Source organism: Neophocaena asiaeorientalis, unplaced genomic scaffold (genome assembly GCF_003031525.2).
Source record: "Neophocaena asiaeorientalis asiaeorientalis breed wild unplaced genomic scaffold, Neophocaena_asiaeorientalis_V1.1 scaffold148, whole genome shotgun sequence".
NCBI classification, from domain to species: Eukaryota; Metazoa; Chordata; class Mammalia; order Artiodactyla; family Phocoenidae; genus Neophocaena; species Neophocaena asiaeorientalis.
This window is the reverse complement of record NW_020174050.1, coordinates 994883-1014710: the sequence shown is the minus strand read 5'-3', so window position 1 is coordinate 1014710 and position 19828 is coordinate 994883. Positions and strand designations below refer to the sequence as shown.

General features: G+C 37.6%; 1 protein-coding gene across 1 annotated transcript in view; it reads left to right on the top strand.

The window, feature by feature from the left end:
* The window catches only part of GC (GC vitamin D binding protein), a 41012-nt gene extending 25294 nt beyond the window's left edge, over positions 1-15718 (top strand). Inside the window, exons 7-13 of the mRNA XM_024754134.1 lie at positions 1430-1559; positions 2581-2783; positions 3716-3845; positions 4273-4370; positions 5878-6010; positions 11292-11347; positions 15539-15718. Of these exons, the coding sequence (XP_024609902.1) occupies positions 1430-1559; positions 2581-2783; positions 3716-3845; positions 4273-4370; positions 5878-6010; positions 11292-11324 (727 nt within the window). The 3' untranslated portion in view covers positions 11325-11347; positions 15539-15718. The remainder of the gene's footprint in view (positions 1-1429; positions 1560-2580; positions 2784-3715; positions 3846-4272; positions 4371-5877; positions 6011-11291; positions 11348-15538) is intronic.
* The last annotated feature ends 4110 nt before the right edge of the window (positions 15719-19828 follow it).

Genomic DNA, 19828 nt, shown 5'->3' with positions numbered 1-19828 from the left:
ACTAATCATAAAAGAAATACAAATCAAAGCCACAATGAGATATCATCTCACACCTATTAGGATGGCCACTACCAAAAGAACAGAAAATGAGTGTTGGCAAGGATATGGAGAAATTGGAATCCTTGTGCACTGCTGATGGGAATGCAAAATGGTACAGCCATTGTGAAAGACAGTATGAAGGTTTTTCAAAAATTTTAAAATAGAGTCACCATATGATCCATCAATCTCACTTCTGCATATATATCCAGGGAAATTCAAAGCAGAACCTCAAGGAGATATTTGCACACCCATGTTAACTGTAGCATTATTCACAATAGTCAAGAGGTAGAAGCAACCCAAATATCCACTGACAGATGAATGGATAATGTGTGATACATACATACAATACATACCTATATTACATATTATATAGTCTTAAACTCCTGTCACATGCTACAACATGGATGAACATTGAGGACATTAGGCTAAGCAAAGTAAGCAGTCACAAAAGGACAAATACTGTATGATTTCACTCATATAGAATATCTAAAGTAATAAAAGCCATAGAAAAAGAAAGCAAAAAGGTAGAAGCTCACCAAAGGCTGAGGGTGGATCAGTGGGGAGGGGGCAGTATTTATGGGTTTCGAGCTTTAATTTTGCAAGATAAATTTCTAGAGATCTGTTATATAAAAGTAAATATACTTAACATTGCTGAACTATACACTTAAAAATGGTTAAGATGGCCAATTTTATATGTTTTTTGCCGCAATTTAAAAAGAATGATATAGAACCTATTCCTGATATATTAAGTGAAAAAGGAAAACAGGTGAATGGTATAGCAGAGCATAATCGCTTATAGAATACCTTGTAAGCCTTATAAAATACTTCAGGGTAATACATCAAAACATCAACATTTATTAACTCTGTGGTCTAGGGCTATAGGTCTTCAGTATTTCTTTTATCTGTAGTTTCTAAATGAACTCATGAAAACTTTTAAACACGATGAGGGGTCACAAAAACACAACGCTGGCCTTATGAACAGACATTAGTGCTTTATTTATTGCCGTTTTAGATCTAACATTTTTTTATCACAACTATTTTTTAACATCTTTATTGGAGTATAATTGCTTTACAATGTTGTGTTAGTTTCTGCTGCATAACAAAGTGAATCAGCTATACGTTAGATCTAACATTTTAAAGGCATGCTTCAACTACGTAGATCTGGCCATGTAGAAGCTCTGTATCAGTACTGAAAATATGAAGATCCATTGGGGATGACTGAATTCTGAATAGTGACTTCTGCACAAAGGATCCATCACATAGCAGTTGTGCTCTATGCAGCCGTTGAGGAATTAAAATTATGCTATTACTCCTCCCGACTCTGTGTTCATAATGAAACCAAAAAAACTGAGAATATGGGTAAACTACTAATTCATTTTTAACTGTTTAGCCATCTCATAAAATTTGCCCAAAAAGTGCCTACTGCAAATCTGGAGGATGTTTTGCCACTGGCTGAAGGTATTACCACAATCCTCTCCAAGTGCTGTGAGTCTGCCTCTGAGGACTGCATGGCTAAGGAGGTAAGAAAATCATCATCGTCATGGGCCACATACTGAGTGGCAGGCATTCTCCTAAGCTGCTTTTTATATGCATCATCTCAATGAATCCTCATATGTATCCTATGAAATTTAAATATATTGTTAACTCAGTTTTACAGATGAGGAAACAGAAGATTAGCAAGGTTTAATAATTTGAAGTCATACAACTAGCAAGCGGCAAAGTCCACACACAAGGACAAGATTCTGATTCCCAAGACCTTACTCTACCTACAGAGCCCAATGCAGATCTACTAGTCATGTATAGTTAAGTTTAAATTAAACAAGTTTAAACTTCAACTTTGGTAACACTAGCCACTTTTCAAATGCTCAGTATTGCACAGTACAGATAGAAATTATTTCATCATTCATCATCTGTTCTATTAGACAACACTACAACCATTATTTAAAGTGTCTAATGTTTTTGTTATGTCTATTAAAATTTGATAGTCATCCAAATTTCTCACCTTCCATTTATATAATCCTTTCAAGCAGATACAAATTTGAACTGTTACTTAAATAAAAGTCACTACGTGTCTGTGGACCTCTTTAGAGATAGATACTTTGTTACCTGGCCTTTTTTCATTAAGGATACCTGTCTATGTCCATAGATGTTTTTCTATAACCTGACTTATAATGGCTAAGTGGGACTCTATGTATGTATTGCATATGCTACATTAATCTACCTAGATATGCCATCTTTTTATTTAACCAGTCCCCTTTTATTGGATTTAGGTTGTTTCAGTTTAATATGTTAAGCAATGCTGCCCTTAATAGCCTTATAGCTAAATCTTCCCTTCACCCATAATTATTTTCTTAGAGTAAATTCGTGGAAATCAGATTGTATACTTTAAGGCTCTTAGTACACATTGACAAATTGCCCTCCGCAAACGTCCTACCAATGTACCTTGAAAGAGCATTCACACTGACTTTTGTAAGCCTTCTTTATTTTTAATTATACTAACTAGGAAACTAACAATGCACAAACTCACAATTGCTTTTGTAGCTGCCTGAGTACACAGTAAAAATCTGTGACAACTTATCCACAAAGAATTCTAAGTTTAAGGACTGTTGTCAAGAAAAAACACCCATGGACATTTTTGTGTGCACTTACTTCATGCCAGCTGCCCAAAACCCCGACCTACCAGATGTCAAGTTGCCCACAAACAAAGATGTGTGTGATAAAGGAAACACCAAAGTCCTGGATCAGTAAGTAGGGTTCATCTAATTTGCCAGTATTGATATTCACTAGCATTAAGTGACAAAGAAATTAAAATGGGAAGAAATAGTAAGCCTTTATCTGTTTTCCTCCAGCTAAGAACTAAAATAAACCATTGGTTGCGTATACTGAGTTGCATGAACTACGAGTACGTGCATACTTGAGGTGTAAAAATATTTCTTAATTAAGTCAACAGGCCCTACAATCAATTACCAGTATTAGAGAGCAGGATTTAGACTGAATTTGGATTGAAACTAATTTACATTTGTCTAAGTACTCATTGTTTTTTTTTTTTGCGGTACGCGGGCCTCTCACTGCTGTGGCCTCTCCCGTTGCGGAGCACAGGCTCTGGACGCGCAGGCTCAGCGGCCATGGCTCACGGGCCCAGCCGCTCCGCGGCATATGGGATCTTCCCAGACCGGGGAACGAACCCGCGTCCCCTGCATAGGCAGGCAGACTCCCAACCACTGCGCCACCAGGGAAGCCCCTCATTGTTTTTATAAATGCATAAACAATGGAAGAATTTACACAAACTACTTTCACAGAAAAGCTACCCAAGTTACTCACTTGATGCTTTATATAGGGTTCATTGTATTATAGTTGCATAAAGGACAGTTCCATAGGCATGTGAAGTAGATCTGTTTATATATAAACAAATTTATATGTAGTACATACAGCATTTTACTTAAGTTAAATTAACTAGTTACAATAGCTTCAAAGCAACTGTTAACAATTTGCATTCAAATGAGAATATTGATTTTAACTTCAAACCTGTTGATTTGGAGTCAATTTTAATTAAATCTTATTTTTAATTAAGAAGGCAGGTATTCTGCCTTAATAGATGTCAAATTTCAAAACATGATACGCCTACACAAATCTACCCATTGTTAAAGAGTGTTATCTCCTTTCTCTTTCATGCCAGGTATACGTTTGATCTAAGTAGGAAGACTCATATTCCAGAAGTATTCCTCAGTAAAATACTTAAGCCAACCCTGAAAAGCCTTGATGAATGCTGCCACTCTGAAGACTCTACTGCCTGTTTCAATGCTAAGGTACAATGTACTACATTTTCTTTATCAACTTTGCTATAGATCAAGGGTTGGCAAACTGCAGCTCATAGGGCAAATCTGGCCTGGTGTCTGTGATCTAAGAATGGTCTTACATTTTTAAATGCCCTAAAAATAATAATATTATACATGAAAATTATATAAGACTCCAACATCAGTGTTCATAAAGTTTCATTGGCATATAGCTCTACTTATTGTTTATGGCTGTTTTGCCATGGTGGTAGTTGAGTAGGTACAGCAGAGACTGTATAGGACTTACAAAGCTTAAAATATTTACAATCTGGTCTTACATAGAAAATGTTAGCCAATATCTGATAATAGATAATAAACACTCATCTTGATACATTGCATGGAGTTCTGATTTAACATCTCCCTGGACAGTGTTTCAAGACAAATAACTGTTTTCTTACAGGGTCCTCAATTGACGAGAGAACTATCTTCTTTCATTGAAAAGGGACAAGAACTGTGTGCCGATTATTCAGAAAACACATTTACTGAGTACAAGAAAAAGTAAGGGACTTGTTCTGGCTGATTCCTCCAAATTTATCAATAATAGTAGCCCAGTACTACTATTTGAAGAAGAGTTGAAGACTTTAGATGTGCTAAGTCAAAAAGGAAGGCATTTCTTTATAAATAAGTGTTAACACTAAAATAATAGGCCATAATAATAAAAAGTTTTACTGGCTTCCTGGAAAATCTCTGTTGAGAAGATCATATCATTCTCAACTTGATTAATTTCTTAGATTCATTTCAAATCATTTTGAACAACAGATCAAGCAAGCACAAATACAACCCCACAAAAAGACCTTTATAAAGAATCCCAAAAGGATGACACCTTCTTCAGTGACCCCCATGAAGTCTACCTTAACAAAGCTCTAAAAGAAAAAAAAGCTGTGAAATCCTTAAGTTCAAAATGGTTATTTCCCAGTTAACAGGAAATTACATAATTAATAGATTATGGAGGCGTTATAGAATGTTACAGATAATGCAAGATTAAGTTCTCTGCCAACGGTTTTGAACTCCAGGATTACACGGGGCAACTGAGTGATAATTTATATAATCTCAATACATTAAAAATGTTAATGCAGTAAAATTGACATTTTGGGTTTTGAAAGTAGAGAAGATGGAAACAATTGAGTCTAGGTATTTACAATCCCATACATGCCCTTTTTCTCCCTATCCTACCAGAGTTCCTTCTGGTCTGACTTGCTTTCCCTCCCAGCTGGAACCAACTCCTTTTAATTACGCTTTTATAAGCAGGCTAGTCACCCTCACCCTCTTGTCCTTTCCCTGTAACCATTTTACTAATCCCAACTCCAGATAAACTTGGGTCTCTACTACTTCCCAATCCCACTACTGAGTGGGCTGGCAAGTATTTCTTGGAGAAAGTCGTAAACCAGGCTGAGTCATAAACCATTATGAGGGTAGAGAGTTACCAAGATCATAGACCAATCAAACTGGGAGAGAATCAAGAGAATTCAGATCCCAGCACCGTCTTGAAAGGGAGATAGAGAGTTAGTTAATAGTAGAGCTAAAAGCAAGAGCCAAAGTTTCTAACCTTTTTTGTGTTTTCTAGTACAGCTAGTTGAGAAGTAGGCAAACTGAAGGGAAAATTACATAAAATGAGGGAGAATACATGAAGGTGACAAAGTCCTCTAAGGGAAGTATTCTTTGAGGAGTTTGAAATCTAGAACTTGAGAGAAGATGAAAGGTCAGGGAGGATAGAGGAGGAAGTCATCCATGCTGATTGATGCAACTGAGCGAATGAAAGGGGAAAGGCGGGAATTCAAATTCAGCAACAGTTTGTATGTTTACTTTCATGATCTAAAGAGACAGGTTTCACTTTCTAATCTCAAATTGAGGCACTAAAAATCATTCCACAGATATTAAGTTTTCTTAAGAAGGGCAACTATATTTTCCTTTTTTTTTTGCTAAAGATCTGAAGTGGCTATCATTTTGCACTAGATGTGTTTATAAAACACATCTAGTAAAACTCTACATAAAATTGGCCTTTCAGACTGGCAGAGAGGCTAAGAGGAAAACTGCCTGATGCCACAGAGACAGAACTCGAAGAGCTGGTTGACAAGCGCTCAGACTTTGCCTCCAAGTGTTGTTCTATAAACTCACCTCCTCTCTACTGCAATTCAGAGGTAAGAAAATTTAACCCTCTACTTAATACTGCATAGTATTAAGAACTTATATAGTAAGATTTACTCATTTGTTATTGATTGCCTGATGGAGAAATGTTTTGTTGGCCTTTTCAGATGCAGTAATCCATTTGTTTGCATCCTCCATTTGACCCATTATTCTCCAGCAGTCATTTCAGAGTGCTATATTAGAATAGTCAAAAAAGATAAAGAGAGCACTCCATTTCACTTTACAGCTAATTTGGAGGTATTAGTGACAATTCCAAGAATTTTGATGTCTCACCAATTCTATTTCTGCAGTATAGAGGCAGGGTTAAGAACAACTCTATGCCATACCAAAATAGTATCTTCCTTTGCTCACCTCTTTCTAAAGTTCATGATATTAAGTTGTATCCCTTTTGGCCGGATTTAACTATTGTTGGTTTTGTTGTCTATTGGGAAGGAAACATTTATGATCCATTTTGGACCCATCATTTTTGCTTTTACATAAAAGTAATTTAACTATAGTGTAAAAGTTAATACTATGGGGCTTCCCTGGTGGCGCAGTGGTTGCCAGTCCGCCTGCCGACGCAGGGGACACAGGTTCGTGCCCCGGTCCGGGAAGATCCCACATGCCGCGGAGAGGCTGGGCCCATGAGCCATGGCCGCTGGGCATGCGCGTCCGGAGCCTGTGCTCCGCAACGGGAGAGGCCACAGCAGCGAGAGGCCCGCGTACCGCCAAAAAATAAAAGAAAATAAATTAAAAAAAAAAGTTAATACTACTTAGGCCAGTGATTTAATGCCAATCAGAAGTCCCTTTCTATAAGTTAAAGAATTTTTTCAAGAACTTACATGAATTTTTGTTCATCTAAACCATGAAAGCAACAAAGGCTGGTTTCATTTTATTATTCTATTATTTTTCTATTCTATTTCTATTACTATTCTATCAGAGCACATTTGATAATATCCTAAAACTTAATAAAAATCACAAAAGTTTGTGTGTCAGAAGAAAACCTTAAAGCTCATTTAGTGTACTTTTTTACTCAGTTAATCCCTTCCACAGGTCATTCAGCTTCCATTTAAATATAGTCAATTTATTTTCTCTTAGAGGTAGACTATTTTCACTGCCCAGTGGCTTCATTTATGAGAACATTTTTCTATAAACTAAACCATGATATTCTCCTCATAATTTCTACTGAGTCTAGTGTGGCTTTCTCTACCAACTAGAAAATGTCTTTCTCTCTTCTCAGTAGAGGTTCTTTTATATTTGAAGTGGTTTTTGGAAAGTCAGACTGTGAAAAGCTGTTTGTGCCTTTGTTTTTGTTCTTTTAAGTTTGGGGTTATACGTACCCAATTCTCTTAACGTTTTAGGGAAGTTTTGCTTTTCACCGTATACTATCAAACAAAGCCTTAAATTAACAAATCAAGCTACATCACATTGTTTGTCTTTCTTCTCTATACCCTTGAAGATTCTGATTTCTCCTCCAATTTCCATGTACACACTCCAATCCCAGACCTATTTGCCAACCTTGTTTGTAATTTGTAAAGTCAGAATTCCAGATGAAAAGGGTACAATAGAATAAAAGCCTGTTCTTTAAATTCTGCTGAGAAATATATCATGTTCACCTTTCATTAAAATTCAAAACAAGTAAGATTCTAAACAAAAACTGAAAGACTTGGAGTATTAGGATATTTTGGTCATTATCGGCATTAAAACACTTAGCATAAGGCAAGTAAATAGAACAGTTCCTTCCTGGACTACAAACTGGCTTTGGGTAATATAAATAGCTGCTTAGGCTGCCTTTTCCAGAAGGGGGAAAAAAAAAGTCACCTTACCTAAAAGGTGTTTTCTATCAGCAGAATTTGCTCTGACGGCCTCATGCAGTCATCAAGAAAAAAAAGCCTAAATCCTTTTCTTATATTCTGTCAAAATACCACTTTTGTAACCCATCTCTAGTCCCATCATCTGTTCATCCAGCTACAAATTTTTTGACCTCATACGAGACAAACTGAGCTTTATGCACGAAGCACATGCTTCCTTCAAGCTTCTTGCTTTTCATTTCTTTAATCTGCTTTTCACTATATTTTTCATTATAACACATTGCCGTTTTAAAACTTTATTTTCAACAACCATGATGAGAAGGCAGTTTGGTAGTGTTCTATTTTCTTGCTTTATAACCAGTAAATTTATAGCAGCGCTGCTGCTGAGTAGCCAGACTTTCCGTAATAGCTAAAGAACAGTGAGAGGAATGGAGTTGAGATACTCATGAACATTTGACTATTTAGAGCCCTAGGACGTTAGACCCTCTGGTGTTTGTTAGCCTTTTTGATTGTCTTTCTACGTTAATCTCATTGTGAGGTAGGTGTGCTCACCTCTGCTTTCTGACTTCAATCTGCTAGAACAGCATTCACTTTAATTCTCAATGCTTAGTGTTAATATTTGTCCCATTTACCCTATAATTTGGATTATAACTTCTCATTAAGTTTATCATTTAATCTCCTCATCCAAATGCTTGACAGTTTCTTTTCCTTATAAGTAGGGCCCATCTACTACATTCACTCCAAGTCATTTATATCCAGGGATCCATTTCTGTCTGCCATTCTAAATATACTTGGCACAGTTGATAGAAGAGTGGCAGAAGGGGCCTCTGAACCATACTAAATCAGTGTTTCATTACGTGGTCATCTACCCCTACCTACCCTCACCCTGATCTTGAAATGAACAGGAAACAGAACCATCAGTGTAACTTTCTTTCGGCTCTACCACGGCACTCAGAACTGGTCCATTTTTATATTCCGTAGAGGCCCACTGACTGTAGAAAAACTTACCGCTGCAAAATTAGACTTGATTTTTATTTCTCTCCATCATTCAGGCAAGGCATCCCTGTTCATTCTTCTGAAAACTCATTACTATGCTATCCCTAAGATGTCCCAACAGATTTCCCAAAGTTTTCAGAAAGCCACTGTTATGTGCTGGAGTTGATCATTAAAATTTCAAAGACAGTCAAATGCAAATAGCCAAGAGAAGCTGGGCAAAGAGGAGACTGACTCTTCCTCTCTCATCCCCTTCGCCTCCTGCTCTCCCCTTTTCTTCTCTCCCATACTTCAGGAAAAATTGTTACATCTCTCAGTATAAGTAGATTTTATAATCCTCAGTGTCATAGCTAGCAATTATTAAACCATTTCTATTTGTTAAGCAGAATATTAATAGCTTTACATGTATTTATAGAATGATCTAAAACAATTCTAAATGTTAGGTAACATTATAATTCCCCTTTACACATCGGATGAGTGAGATATAGAGATTATATAAGGAAAATCATAAGTTTATTTCATGAGTCTGTTACTGTCACTCCATGTCATTGTCAGAATTCAGCTGGAATTTAGCTAATAATGACAAAGGCAAATTACCGATACCGGAAGACTATTAATTACTGACTGAAAATCCAAAATTATTGTTAAAATAGAAAAAATGATACCAGGTCAGTAGTATCACTCTGAATTCCATTCATCCCACTTCCTTGGAATCTTCTTTCATTAGTTACACTCTTTTGTTTCAACAATACCTTTTTAATGATTCTAATTTAAAGTTACTTATCTCCTGATCTTAAAAAACTAAGATACTTTAGACACTACTCCCTAGCTTTTTTTTCTCCTTCTCTTACAGCCAAGATTCTTGAAAGAACAGTATATACTCTCATTCCTTACACCTCTTATTAATTCCTCTACCCTTTGCAGTACAGCTTCTGATGCTACCATACCACTGATGGCAAAGTCACACTGAAATCTTCTTGCTAAATCTAATAAACATTTTTCAGTCCTTATCTTACCAGCCTTCTCTGCAAAACACTTGATACCCACAATTATTTTTCTTCTTGAAACAATTGTCATCTGCATTACCATATTCTACCTTTTTCCTTCTGACTCTTCCCTTCTTACTCTCTTTAGTATTGTCTTCCTCTCTACCTATCCCTTAAGTTTCCATGTTTTCCAGAGTTTTTCCTTGATCTTCTTCACTTTTCATGATATGACATTTTCCCTGAGTGTTCCCATCCATGGACACGCCTCCAAACTTCAAATCTCTACCTCTAGCCAGAATCTCCCCCCTCAGCACCAACATTTTTATCCAACTGTCCATGGGGGCTCTCTTGTCCCACAAGAAATTCAAACTCAACATGCCCAAAGTCTTTCCCCTAAAAGCCCCTCTTATTTCCTAAATGTATAAATATTATCGCCATTCACATTGTCTAAAATGGAATCCTTGACTTCTATATACATTCAACTAAATTCCAAATCCTATCAATTCTAACTCTTCAATATCTCTCAGTAGATACCTTCTTCTACATTATCAGTACTCTTCAGCAATCTTTTGCTGGGATTACACCCTTGGTCTCCCATCTCCAGTCTTCTTCCAGTGCCTCACACCCAATTCCATCTCTATACTGAGGTCAAAATAACCTTTGCAAAGCACAAAATGGTTAATACATTCTAATTGCTCTCTGTTGCTTCTAAATTGAGGTTCAATTTTCTTTTTTAATCGAAGAATTTGGACCCTTGGTTTCCTCTCCAAACTGATCATTACTTCTTGCTCCTCTTGTGTTGGTTCTCCTGAACTGCTTGCAATTTTTCAAGTACATTAAAGTTGCTCTTACCTCAAGGTTTTGCACCTAATGACTCATCCTAGATTGCCCTATTCGCACCCTATAACGTGGCTCAATCTTTCATCAAGATTCTGGATTCAGTTTAGACACCACCTCCTCTGGGAATCCTTCCCTGGCACCCAAGCTGTTATGCTTTAACATTCAGTGCACACCCAATAATTAGCACCTATTAACTATTGTCATTTGTTCCTTGTCTTTTTTCCTGGAATACTGTAAACTCTTCAAGAGCAGGGACACTGTAAAACTAAATAAGGATGGTCAATTAAAAGTTCAATATAAAACTGCATTTTGACAAGAATCCTTTCCTCTAAACAAGGTTCAAAAAAATTTATTATACCTTTTGTTTGTTTGTTTGTTTTTGTTTGTTTGTTTATTTCGGTACGCGGGCCTCTCACTGTTGTGGCCTCTCCCGTTGCGGAGCACAGGCTCCAGACGCGCAGGCTCAGCGGCCATGGCTCACAGGCCCAGCCGCTCTGTGGTATGTGGGATCTTCCACGGACCGGGGCACGAACCCGTGTCCCCTGCATCGGCAGGCGGACTCGCAACCACTGCGCCACCAGGGAAGCCCCTATTATACCTTTTGAAATGACCTACTAGTCTACAAACAAAACACTCCATGATTTAAATAATTGTTTTCATTTCAGATTGATGCTGAAATGAATACCCTACAGTCCTGATGCATGTGTACTGTCTTTGGTAAGTACAGTTTTAAAAGGCAGCAAAGAACCCAGCTTTGTACAATGTATCTTTAAAATCATAATGGGAAGGAGACTATTTGTCCAAATTATTCTAACAATGATTTAAAGTCATTTTATGAGACTATTTTATGAGATGAGAATATTAAGCATATGGAAAAGTCAAGGAGCTTACGCAAGTATATACGACCAACTTCTGACAAATTTAGGGCTAGAATTCAGATCCCCAGCCTGGTACTATATCCATCTCAACCTCACATCTGAGATAATGACAGTATAGAGATCATTTCAGGGATTTTAATGCATTCAATAGAAAAAACTGAGTTCAAAGACGGAGATCATCAAGTCTTAAAGATAACATGGCAGGATTCTCAGAAGGCAAGCGTCATTCCTCAAATTAAAGCAACACTGGAAATAGTACCACTTGCTTCTTTCAGATATTACGTTTTCACCCATTAAGAAATGCCTGATAAAGATATTAAAAGTATAAAATAATTTCGATAGAACTCCATACTTTAAACTGAAGGTGATCTCAACTGTGCACATTTCTACAAAAATATTTTCTCTCTAGATTTAATTGTATTCATTTTAAAGATATTGTTTCTGGGCTTCCCTGGTGGCGCAGTGGTTGAGAGACCGCCTGCCGATGCAGAGGACACGGGTTCGTGCCCCGGTCCGGGAAGATCCCACATGCCACAGAGTGGCTGGGCCCGTGAGCCACGGCCGCTGAGCCTGCGCGTCCGGAGCCTGTGCTCCGCAACGGGAGAGGCCATAGCAGTGAGAGGCCCGCGTACCGCAAAAAAAAAAAAAAAAAAAAAAAAGAAAGATATTGCTTCTGAAATTTAAAAAAATGATTTAAAAAAGTGGTTTTGGCTTATCATCTCAGATCTTAAACAGGCTTTTCAATGATGTAAAATTTTAACTGCCGATTTACTGGTATCTTTTCCTAAAACGGATATGAAAGCAAAAGCCTTTGACTAATGAAATTCAAGCTTCCAACTATCAACAATATGAATCATTAGAAACAGCAAAAGAAAATTAACATTCTGAGAGGCACTGCAATGGAGATGATCAAGGAAACTCATTTCTGGAATCACCCAATCTGGATTAGAATCCCCTCTCCGTCTACCTTTATAAACTTAAATTATACTGCCTAGAGCTCAGTTCCCTTTTCTGTAAGAAGAAAATTGTAATATCTACTTCTCACGTTGTTGTAATGATTAAGTGAAATGATTATGCATATAAAATTCCTAGAAAATAGTAGCAGTAATACTAGCGAAGTTGTTACTGCTGCCGCTTCTACTACTGATACAACTGTTGACTAAAGAAAAACATACAACCTGAAAGTTGTGAGTTATGTTTTATTTGGGGACCTTACTGAGGACTATAGCCCAGGAGACAGCCTCTCAGAGAGCTCTGAGGAGGTAAGGGAGGGGCCAGGATATATAGGTGTTTTTTTGCTGAAAAAACAAGCATGAAGTTGAACATCAAAGATGATTGCTAATCGCAAAGAACAGACATCTCAAGTTAGTGATTTTAGTTCTTTTCTATTATATGGGAAGGTGCAAGAATCTGGGGTCATTGAAATTATTGCTTTAGATATGCGTAGGGCCAGAATCCAGAGCACAGAAAGTTTTCTGTTTTTCTCCATCCTGAATTCCCCTCAGGGCACACTGTCAGGACAGCTGCAGCGTCTGACGGCAGGCAACATTCTTTGTCTGCAGTATGAGTCTAAACTAAAACAAGTTTCCCTGCCTGTATATTCTTGTGCTTTTGCACATGAACATTGTGTCTTAAAGGGAAAGTAAGTTCACTGAACTATTTCTGGAGAAAAAGGCTAAAGGGCACACCTGAAACTAATATGTCACTTATCCCTCAATTAAAAAATTAAAAGCGAAGTTACTTTGAGTATAACTATTCTAGAGTTAAAAATAGTATCTGGTCTCTGTTGCTGCTAAACTAATCGTTTTCTCTCATTTAAATTAATTCAGTTTCCCTTCATCTCAATCCACATATAATCTATATAGAGTTAAAATCCCAATACACAAGTTACCTCACCTCCCACCCTTTGAGGTATCCCTAGGCTTAATAAGAATTCGGGTTGTTTGGAAAGCCATATAACTTCTCCTTTGAATTTGTTTTCACCGGATTATGTTATTCTCTAGGAACTCAGTGCATTTTTTGGTGTCTCATGTATATTCATACTCTTTCAGTCCCTGGGAGCACAAATTGAAAAAGAGGGTATTTTAAGGAGAGGTAACACTAATTTGGTAGAGTTTTTTTTTTAACCTAACAACTTTCTGAAATATTTAATGCTGGCTAAATCAACAGGTAAACTGTTTTTTTCAGTGACAGATTAATGAAGGGTTCTAATATACTGATTCTTCTGGTTCTAGTCATTATCTTCTATAAATATTTTATCATTTCTCTCGCATTAGTCAATATTTTTCTATGGCCTTTAATTAGCCCTTCAATTTCTGCATCACCCAATTGTTTGGCCACCCAAACACATTTTGATGAGCTATTTTTCTATGGCCTTTAATTAGCCCTTCAATTTCTGCATCACCCAATTTTTGGCCACCCAAACACATTTTGATGAGCTAGAAGGAAGCCCTAAAAATCACTCACATATTCCTTCCATAGGTTTCAAGCTCTATTTTACCCGCTGCCTGTTTATTATAACCACAACCTGCAATTATAAAGGGTTGTTCTATTTGGAGCGGTTATGTGGCTTTGAAAGAGCAAATTATACCTTGTTCACAAGGTTGTGGGACTGGGGCACTTGATGTCTAGAAATAATGATGCCATAACCTAAAAGTTCTATTAGGTTTCTAGAACACAGCCAGCAGATTATGATTCTTGGGTTCCAGGTAGAATTCTGGAGCTCTGTAGGACAATCCTGGATTCATTTAATTATGAGCAGTTGTGAGCTGCTCTGGATCCAGCACTTGACTTTGATTCCAAACTAAGTAGTGAGCACTTGTCTTCCCTCCCGCCTCTCCCCATAGACCAGCCTTTTCTTCATATCTTAAATTGCTGTATAATATATCCAAGTTCTTCTATGGTTTTTCTTACTCTAACAATTCTGCTCTTGATGACAGAAGTGGCACATTATTTAGCATGAAGCAGTTCCTACATCCATTAAACTAACTTTGGCTGGCTATGTGTTTTTCACTGAAAGCCCACCCCACTCTAGAGGTCTGAACAGCTTGTAGAAGCTGAAGCCTTTGTCTTTGGGTGTTCCCATCCTTAGGTACACCCACAATTCATGTCTTCCACTCAACAGCTTGATGCTATTTCATTCTTAACTAAAGTCTTTTTATAAAACGACTTGTCCTCTTGACAGTTATTGGGCCCCTTGATCAATTTCTTCTAACCCCCAAGTTGATTGTGACCACATTTGCATGCCCCATTGGAGAAGGAATTACTGTCTTTTAATAAACCCCACAAAGCCAGTTATCTTTTGCCTTCAGCTTTGGAAACGATTAGTGTTCCTTGGGTTGCCAACAGATAAAGGAGTTAGCTCAAGCCGCAGAATCGAGTCAGAGGGAAAATACTACTAGAATCACACCCAGCTCAACTAGGTGCTGACACCACAAGAGAAACATATGGGGGAAGCATGGAGGTGTCTCCTTTCTCATCCTCACTCCAAGGCATAAACTCATTGAGGTCAGTGAAAGATGGAATTTCTTGTACTGTGCAAACACAATTATGATACAACTCTGCTGTAGTGTCTTGGAAAAGAAAATAAACAAGGGGGAGACACATTTGCTTCATTACAAAGTAGAAGGTGATTTGATTAAAACCTCACACTCAGTGAGGTACTAAAATAACAACTGAACTATTATCTCAGTCCCATGACTGAGGGGGCCTCACGTGCATTGGTTGTTTTTTTTCGCTCTGGCAGTGATTATTCATACTCACACATCAGAAACTTACATACACCATTAGTTCAAAGAAAAAAAAAAACTGTATGATGTACCTTAGCATAACAGTGATGGCTTTATATTCAGGCCTTGGGAATTTCTTACATTGACCCTGGACCCATCAGGTGGGCTGTAGTGGATACACGGGTCACGCTAGACAGGTTTATCTTTATGTACAATAACCTGACCTTATATGCATCTGTTGAACTGCAGGATGATTGTCGCCCATTAGCTCCGGTTTTCTAACATTTATTTCCATTATCCCCACAGACCTAGAGCTGGAACCACTCTGGGAATGACATCTGACGGCCTAACCTAAGCAAAACCAGAGCTCCTAGGGAGACAACTAGGATACTCCCTGCTTGTTATCAGCTGCAATAGCCTCGTACTATTGTTAATGTTAAGTACGATGATCTGTTAACAAAATAAATGGAACTACAATGCAAACCATAAATGCTACGAGCGTGATGCTGCCATGTTGATCTCCAGCACTATTCCTGTGACCTTCACCAAGACACTACAGGAGGCAGCCTCTGCCTCACAAGGCCCTGCTTTTTTCTAGATTTGCTGTGTCCTAAAAGATTCACAGCGTAAGCATCCACTTTACACTTCCCAGCACACTGAGCTCCATGCCTTGATCGCTTCTCAGGCTTAATACGTACCATTAAGAAAAAGTTAACAGCCTTCTACCAGAAATAGCCCAGAATAGCTCACTTCTTAAAGAAAAATTTTGTTTTTAATTAAAGAAACAGCAGCCTCCCTGGGGATACCTTCTTGCTCCCAGCTGCAAGTTGTACGCCATTAATTAGGTAGTATCTGCCTGGCAAAAAGAAAATCTTTGGAGCCTGAACAAGTTTACTGTTGCTGAAGACGAGTCCTCAGAGCAATTTATTGGGTCAAAGTTCTAAATACAATGATTTCAGCTGAATTCGATTTACCGTATATACACTATAAGATATTATTTCTATGTGCTTGATTTGCCCATGGAAACTGAAGGTGTTCTAACTCAACAGATTTTGCTTTGAAAGAAAGATTATGTTTTCAGAATAAATGCTCCTCTGAAACCAATACAAGCCAAGGAAAGCCTTCTATATATATCGTTAACTCTTTCAAGGAATTGAAATTCACCTCATGGTAGATGTAGAGTTTTATGGTAGAGACGAAGCATGTTTTATAGCAAATATAACTGGAGTCATATTAACCAAAATCATCCCTGGTCCCCTCCCAAGATTCTAAGCCCCAGCAGGTTGCATTTCATTAACTAAACCAAGATCAGGTGCTCAAGACTTCAGCTGCCAAGAACTGGGAAAGCCAATGCCTGCTCCTTGCAGCTTCTGCAGAATGTGCAGTTCTACCCTCCCACGAAGATTCCAAGAGGGAAAATTAACCTCAAACCGGGAAGTTCTTTAGGTGATTCCATGAAGTTAAAAAGCAACAACCTACCCATTTCACTTGTAGGCAGCATTTTAGCCCTTTTAAAGTCTATTTTTTATTTCTAAAATTAACTTGCTGAAGCTTCAAAACCAACTCTGAGAAGTAAACAGCATTGATAAAAGATATGGGGAACGAGACTCCATAAAGGTGGGTGAAGGGCCCAAGGTAGCAGAGTTAGTAAAAAAACAAAGACTTAGCTTTCATTTCTAGCACACCAGTCAAGACTCATAGGCATACTTGAAGAATGTGCTCACTGATCAAATTAGTTTTGGAATCACAATGTAGTGTATGTTCCTTGAAGAGTTACAACTTACGATATACAACTTATTACTGTCTACATTTAACCAGTGATCTCATTTCATTTCAATATGGCCCAGAATTATGGCTCTGTGAAATTAATTTTGATAACTTCTGCTCTGCTCTTATCTGAAAGGTCACATTTACAAATTATTCATGAACTGCTTACAAACTGGTCCATTTTGGTCAAGTATTTTTACACCTGGCTAGGCAGAACTGGGTGTTTTTTTTTTTATCACTAAGTATTCAATAAATATTACATGATTGGTTGAAGTAGTGTTGTCATGGTTCCCCTGGATATATTTTCCAGCAAACTCTGAACACCTTTCACCATTTTTTAATATTGAGAATCACTGACCCAAATATTCCATCATTTTAGTACAAGAATCTTAATTTTAGACTTTATACCCATAATTATGCCTGCATTTCTTCCGTTTGGTAGGAAACAGAGATTTTTTGAGAAGACATTGCCAGAATTTATGCTTATTTCCTAAGTGCTTCCCAACATTAAAGAGACACTTCTGAATTTCCACCTACTACTGTCAACCATAGCTGACTTTACCGGTTAATGTCTATTATATAAGTTGTCCTCAATTTTTTATACCTTACATATCACCTTCCTCGAAAAACACTGGTCCTCATGAGAGAAACAAAGAAAACAATACTTTGTTTCTAAGAATGTAATCCACAAACTCCATCAGTCAGAGTTCCTCCAAGAAAATAATAGGAGATAGAGAGATTGATTTATTATTAAAACTGACTTACAGAATTGTGGAGCTGGGAAGTCCAAAGTCCGTAAGGCAGGCCAACAGCCTGGAGACTCACGCACGTTACAGTCTCGACATAGAATTCTCCTCTGGGAAACCTCAGTCTTTGCTTTTAAGACCTTTGCCTGATTGGCTGATGCCCACGCACATCATCAAGGATAATCTTTTTTACTTGGAATCAGCTGGTGGGAGAGTTAATCACATCTACAAAATACCTACAGAAACATCTAGACTAATGTATAACTAAACAAAAAGGCACCATAGCCTAGCCAAGTTGACACCTGAAATTTAACCATCACACAAGCCTTCTGTTATTTTCGTGCCCTTTGCAAGGTTTAAAGTCTTTCAAGTTGCAGTACTAACATCCTGTGTTTTTCTGGATGCCTAAGTCATCCCACAGGTGATTCTTAAACCATCACCTGGGAACCATCTCCTTAAATGGTCTACACAGGAGTAGTGTATTAATACCTAACTGGAAACTCTTGCAAAACAAAGTTTCTTTTCGTGGAGATTTAAATTTTAAAACATAAGGGAAAAGCTGTTCTCTTATGTCAGTATGTAATATGCTCTAATGAAGTGAGAATTTACTCAACTTAACTGTTTATTTCCATTTAGTGATAAAGAGCTAAAAATAAACAAGAAGGCTCAGAAGGTTGTCTTTTTAGGCCTCTGGTCTCCCTTTTGTGTACCTCTCCCCACCACAGACGTCTCATCCCCACCCATCCATAGACCAGTGATTCTCAAGCCTAGCTGCATATTAGAATCATCTGAAGAAGGGATCATCTGAAGGGAAACAAAACAGAACGGTGCCCAGGACCCCCCTCTCTGAGATTCAGATTTAATCAGTCTTGATGGAAGCTGCTAGCCAAGACTGCAAATCACTGCTCCAGAAGCGTGGCACCTCACCCCACTTAGAAAAAGGAAAGCTTCTGAGATCAACCCGTTAAGTACCAGTTGGCTAAATGACTGATTGTACTGGAGAAGGGAAATTTTCTAACACTGCCTTATCTCAATCTGCTGTTGCATTTTGAAACTTGTCAAGTATAGAAAGAAATTTTTGTCTCTCATTATAGAAAGCCCAGTCATAGATAATCAAGTCAAAAGATGGCCTTTCCCAGAAGCGATTTCATCCTTGTCCATTTCTTCCAGGATCTAAAGTACTCTTTTTCCCATTTGTCCAAGAAAGTACCTAATTGTTCTTTCCACCACACCGCCACAAGACTCTTAGTTTCATAACTTAAGCTTTTTTCGCAAATTCTGGTTTACATTTAATGATAGGACCTACTTACTCATCCATAGATCAGGGGTTGGAGGTTCCTATATTGCTTCTACCCCAGCAAGAAAGTTTCTAACAATGAATCGTGTGTCTGTGTCCTCACTCTTCAATTATCAGAAGCACAGATCTTTTTTTTTTTAAATTATTTATTTATTTTTGGTCGCGTTGTTCTGTCCCTCGTATGTTGCGCCATGAATAGCCTCAGGAGGGCATGGCCATTTCAAATCAGAATCTTTACTGCCACCTTGTGGATAACAGGTATAAATGCAGATGGCTGTGGAGAAATCTATTCTAAAATCAGATATTAATAAAATTGATAGTATGTAATCACCTTAAACAAGCTTACTTTGTGCTACAGCTCTATTTAGAACAACATGAACATTGGAGGCAAGCTAACAACATACAGAATTTTCAACTTTTATTCTCAGAGGTTTTCACCGTGTCAATTTGGCAACTTCGTGCATGCACACTAAATGATCCACCTAAGTTTTTCATTTAGCTCCTTAGAATGTTTAAAATTTTGAGAAGAAAAAGACCCGTTTTATCTCTTAAAAGATAGCAGTAGTGATAAAGTATATCTTCTCAATATTAAACTCCTTCTAAGATTAGGTTAAAAGATGTTAAAAATAGTAAAATACTTCACTTTTTACATACTGTATTACTTTTCAAAGGACTTTCCTACATTTATTATCTCATCTAATCTTCATCACCATTACATGAAGCAGATAATCCAGGTCCTAATACATCTAATTTACAGATAAAATGGGCTCAGGGAGATGAGCACAC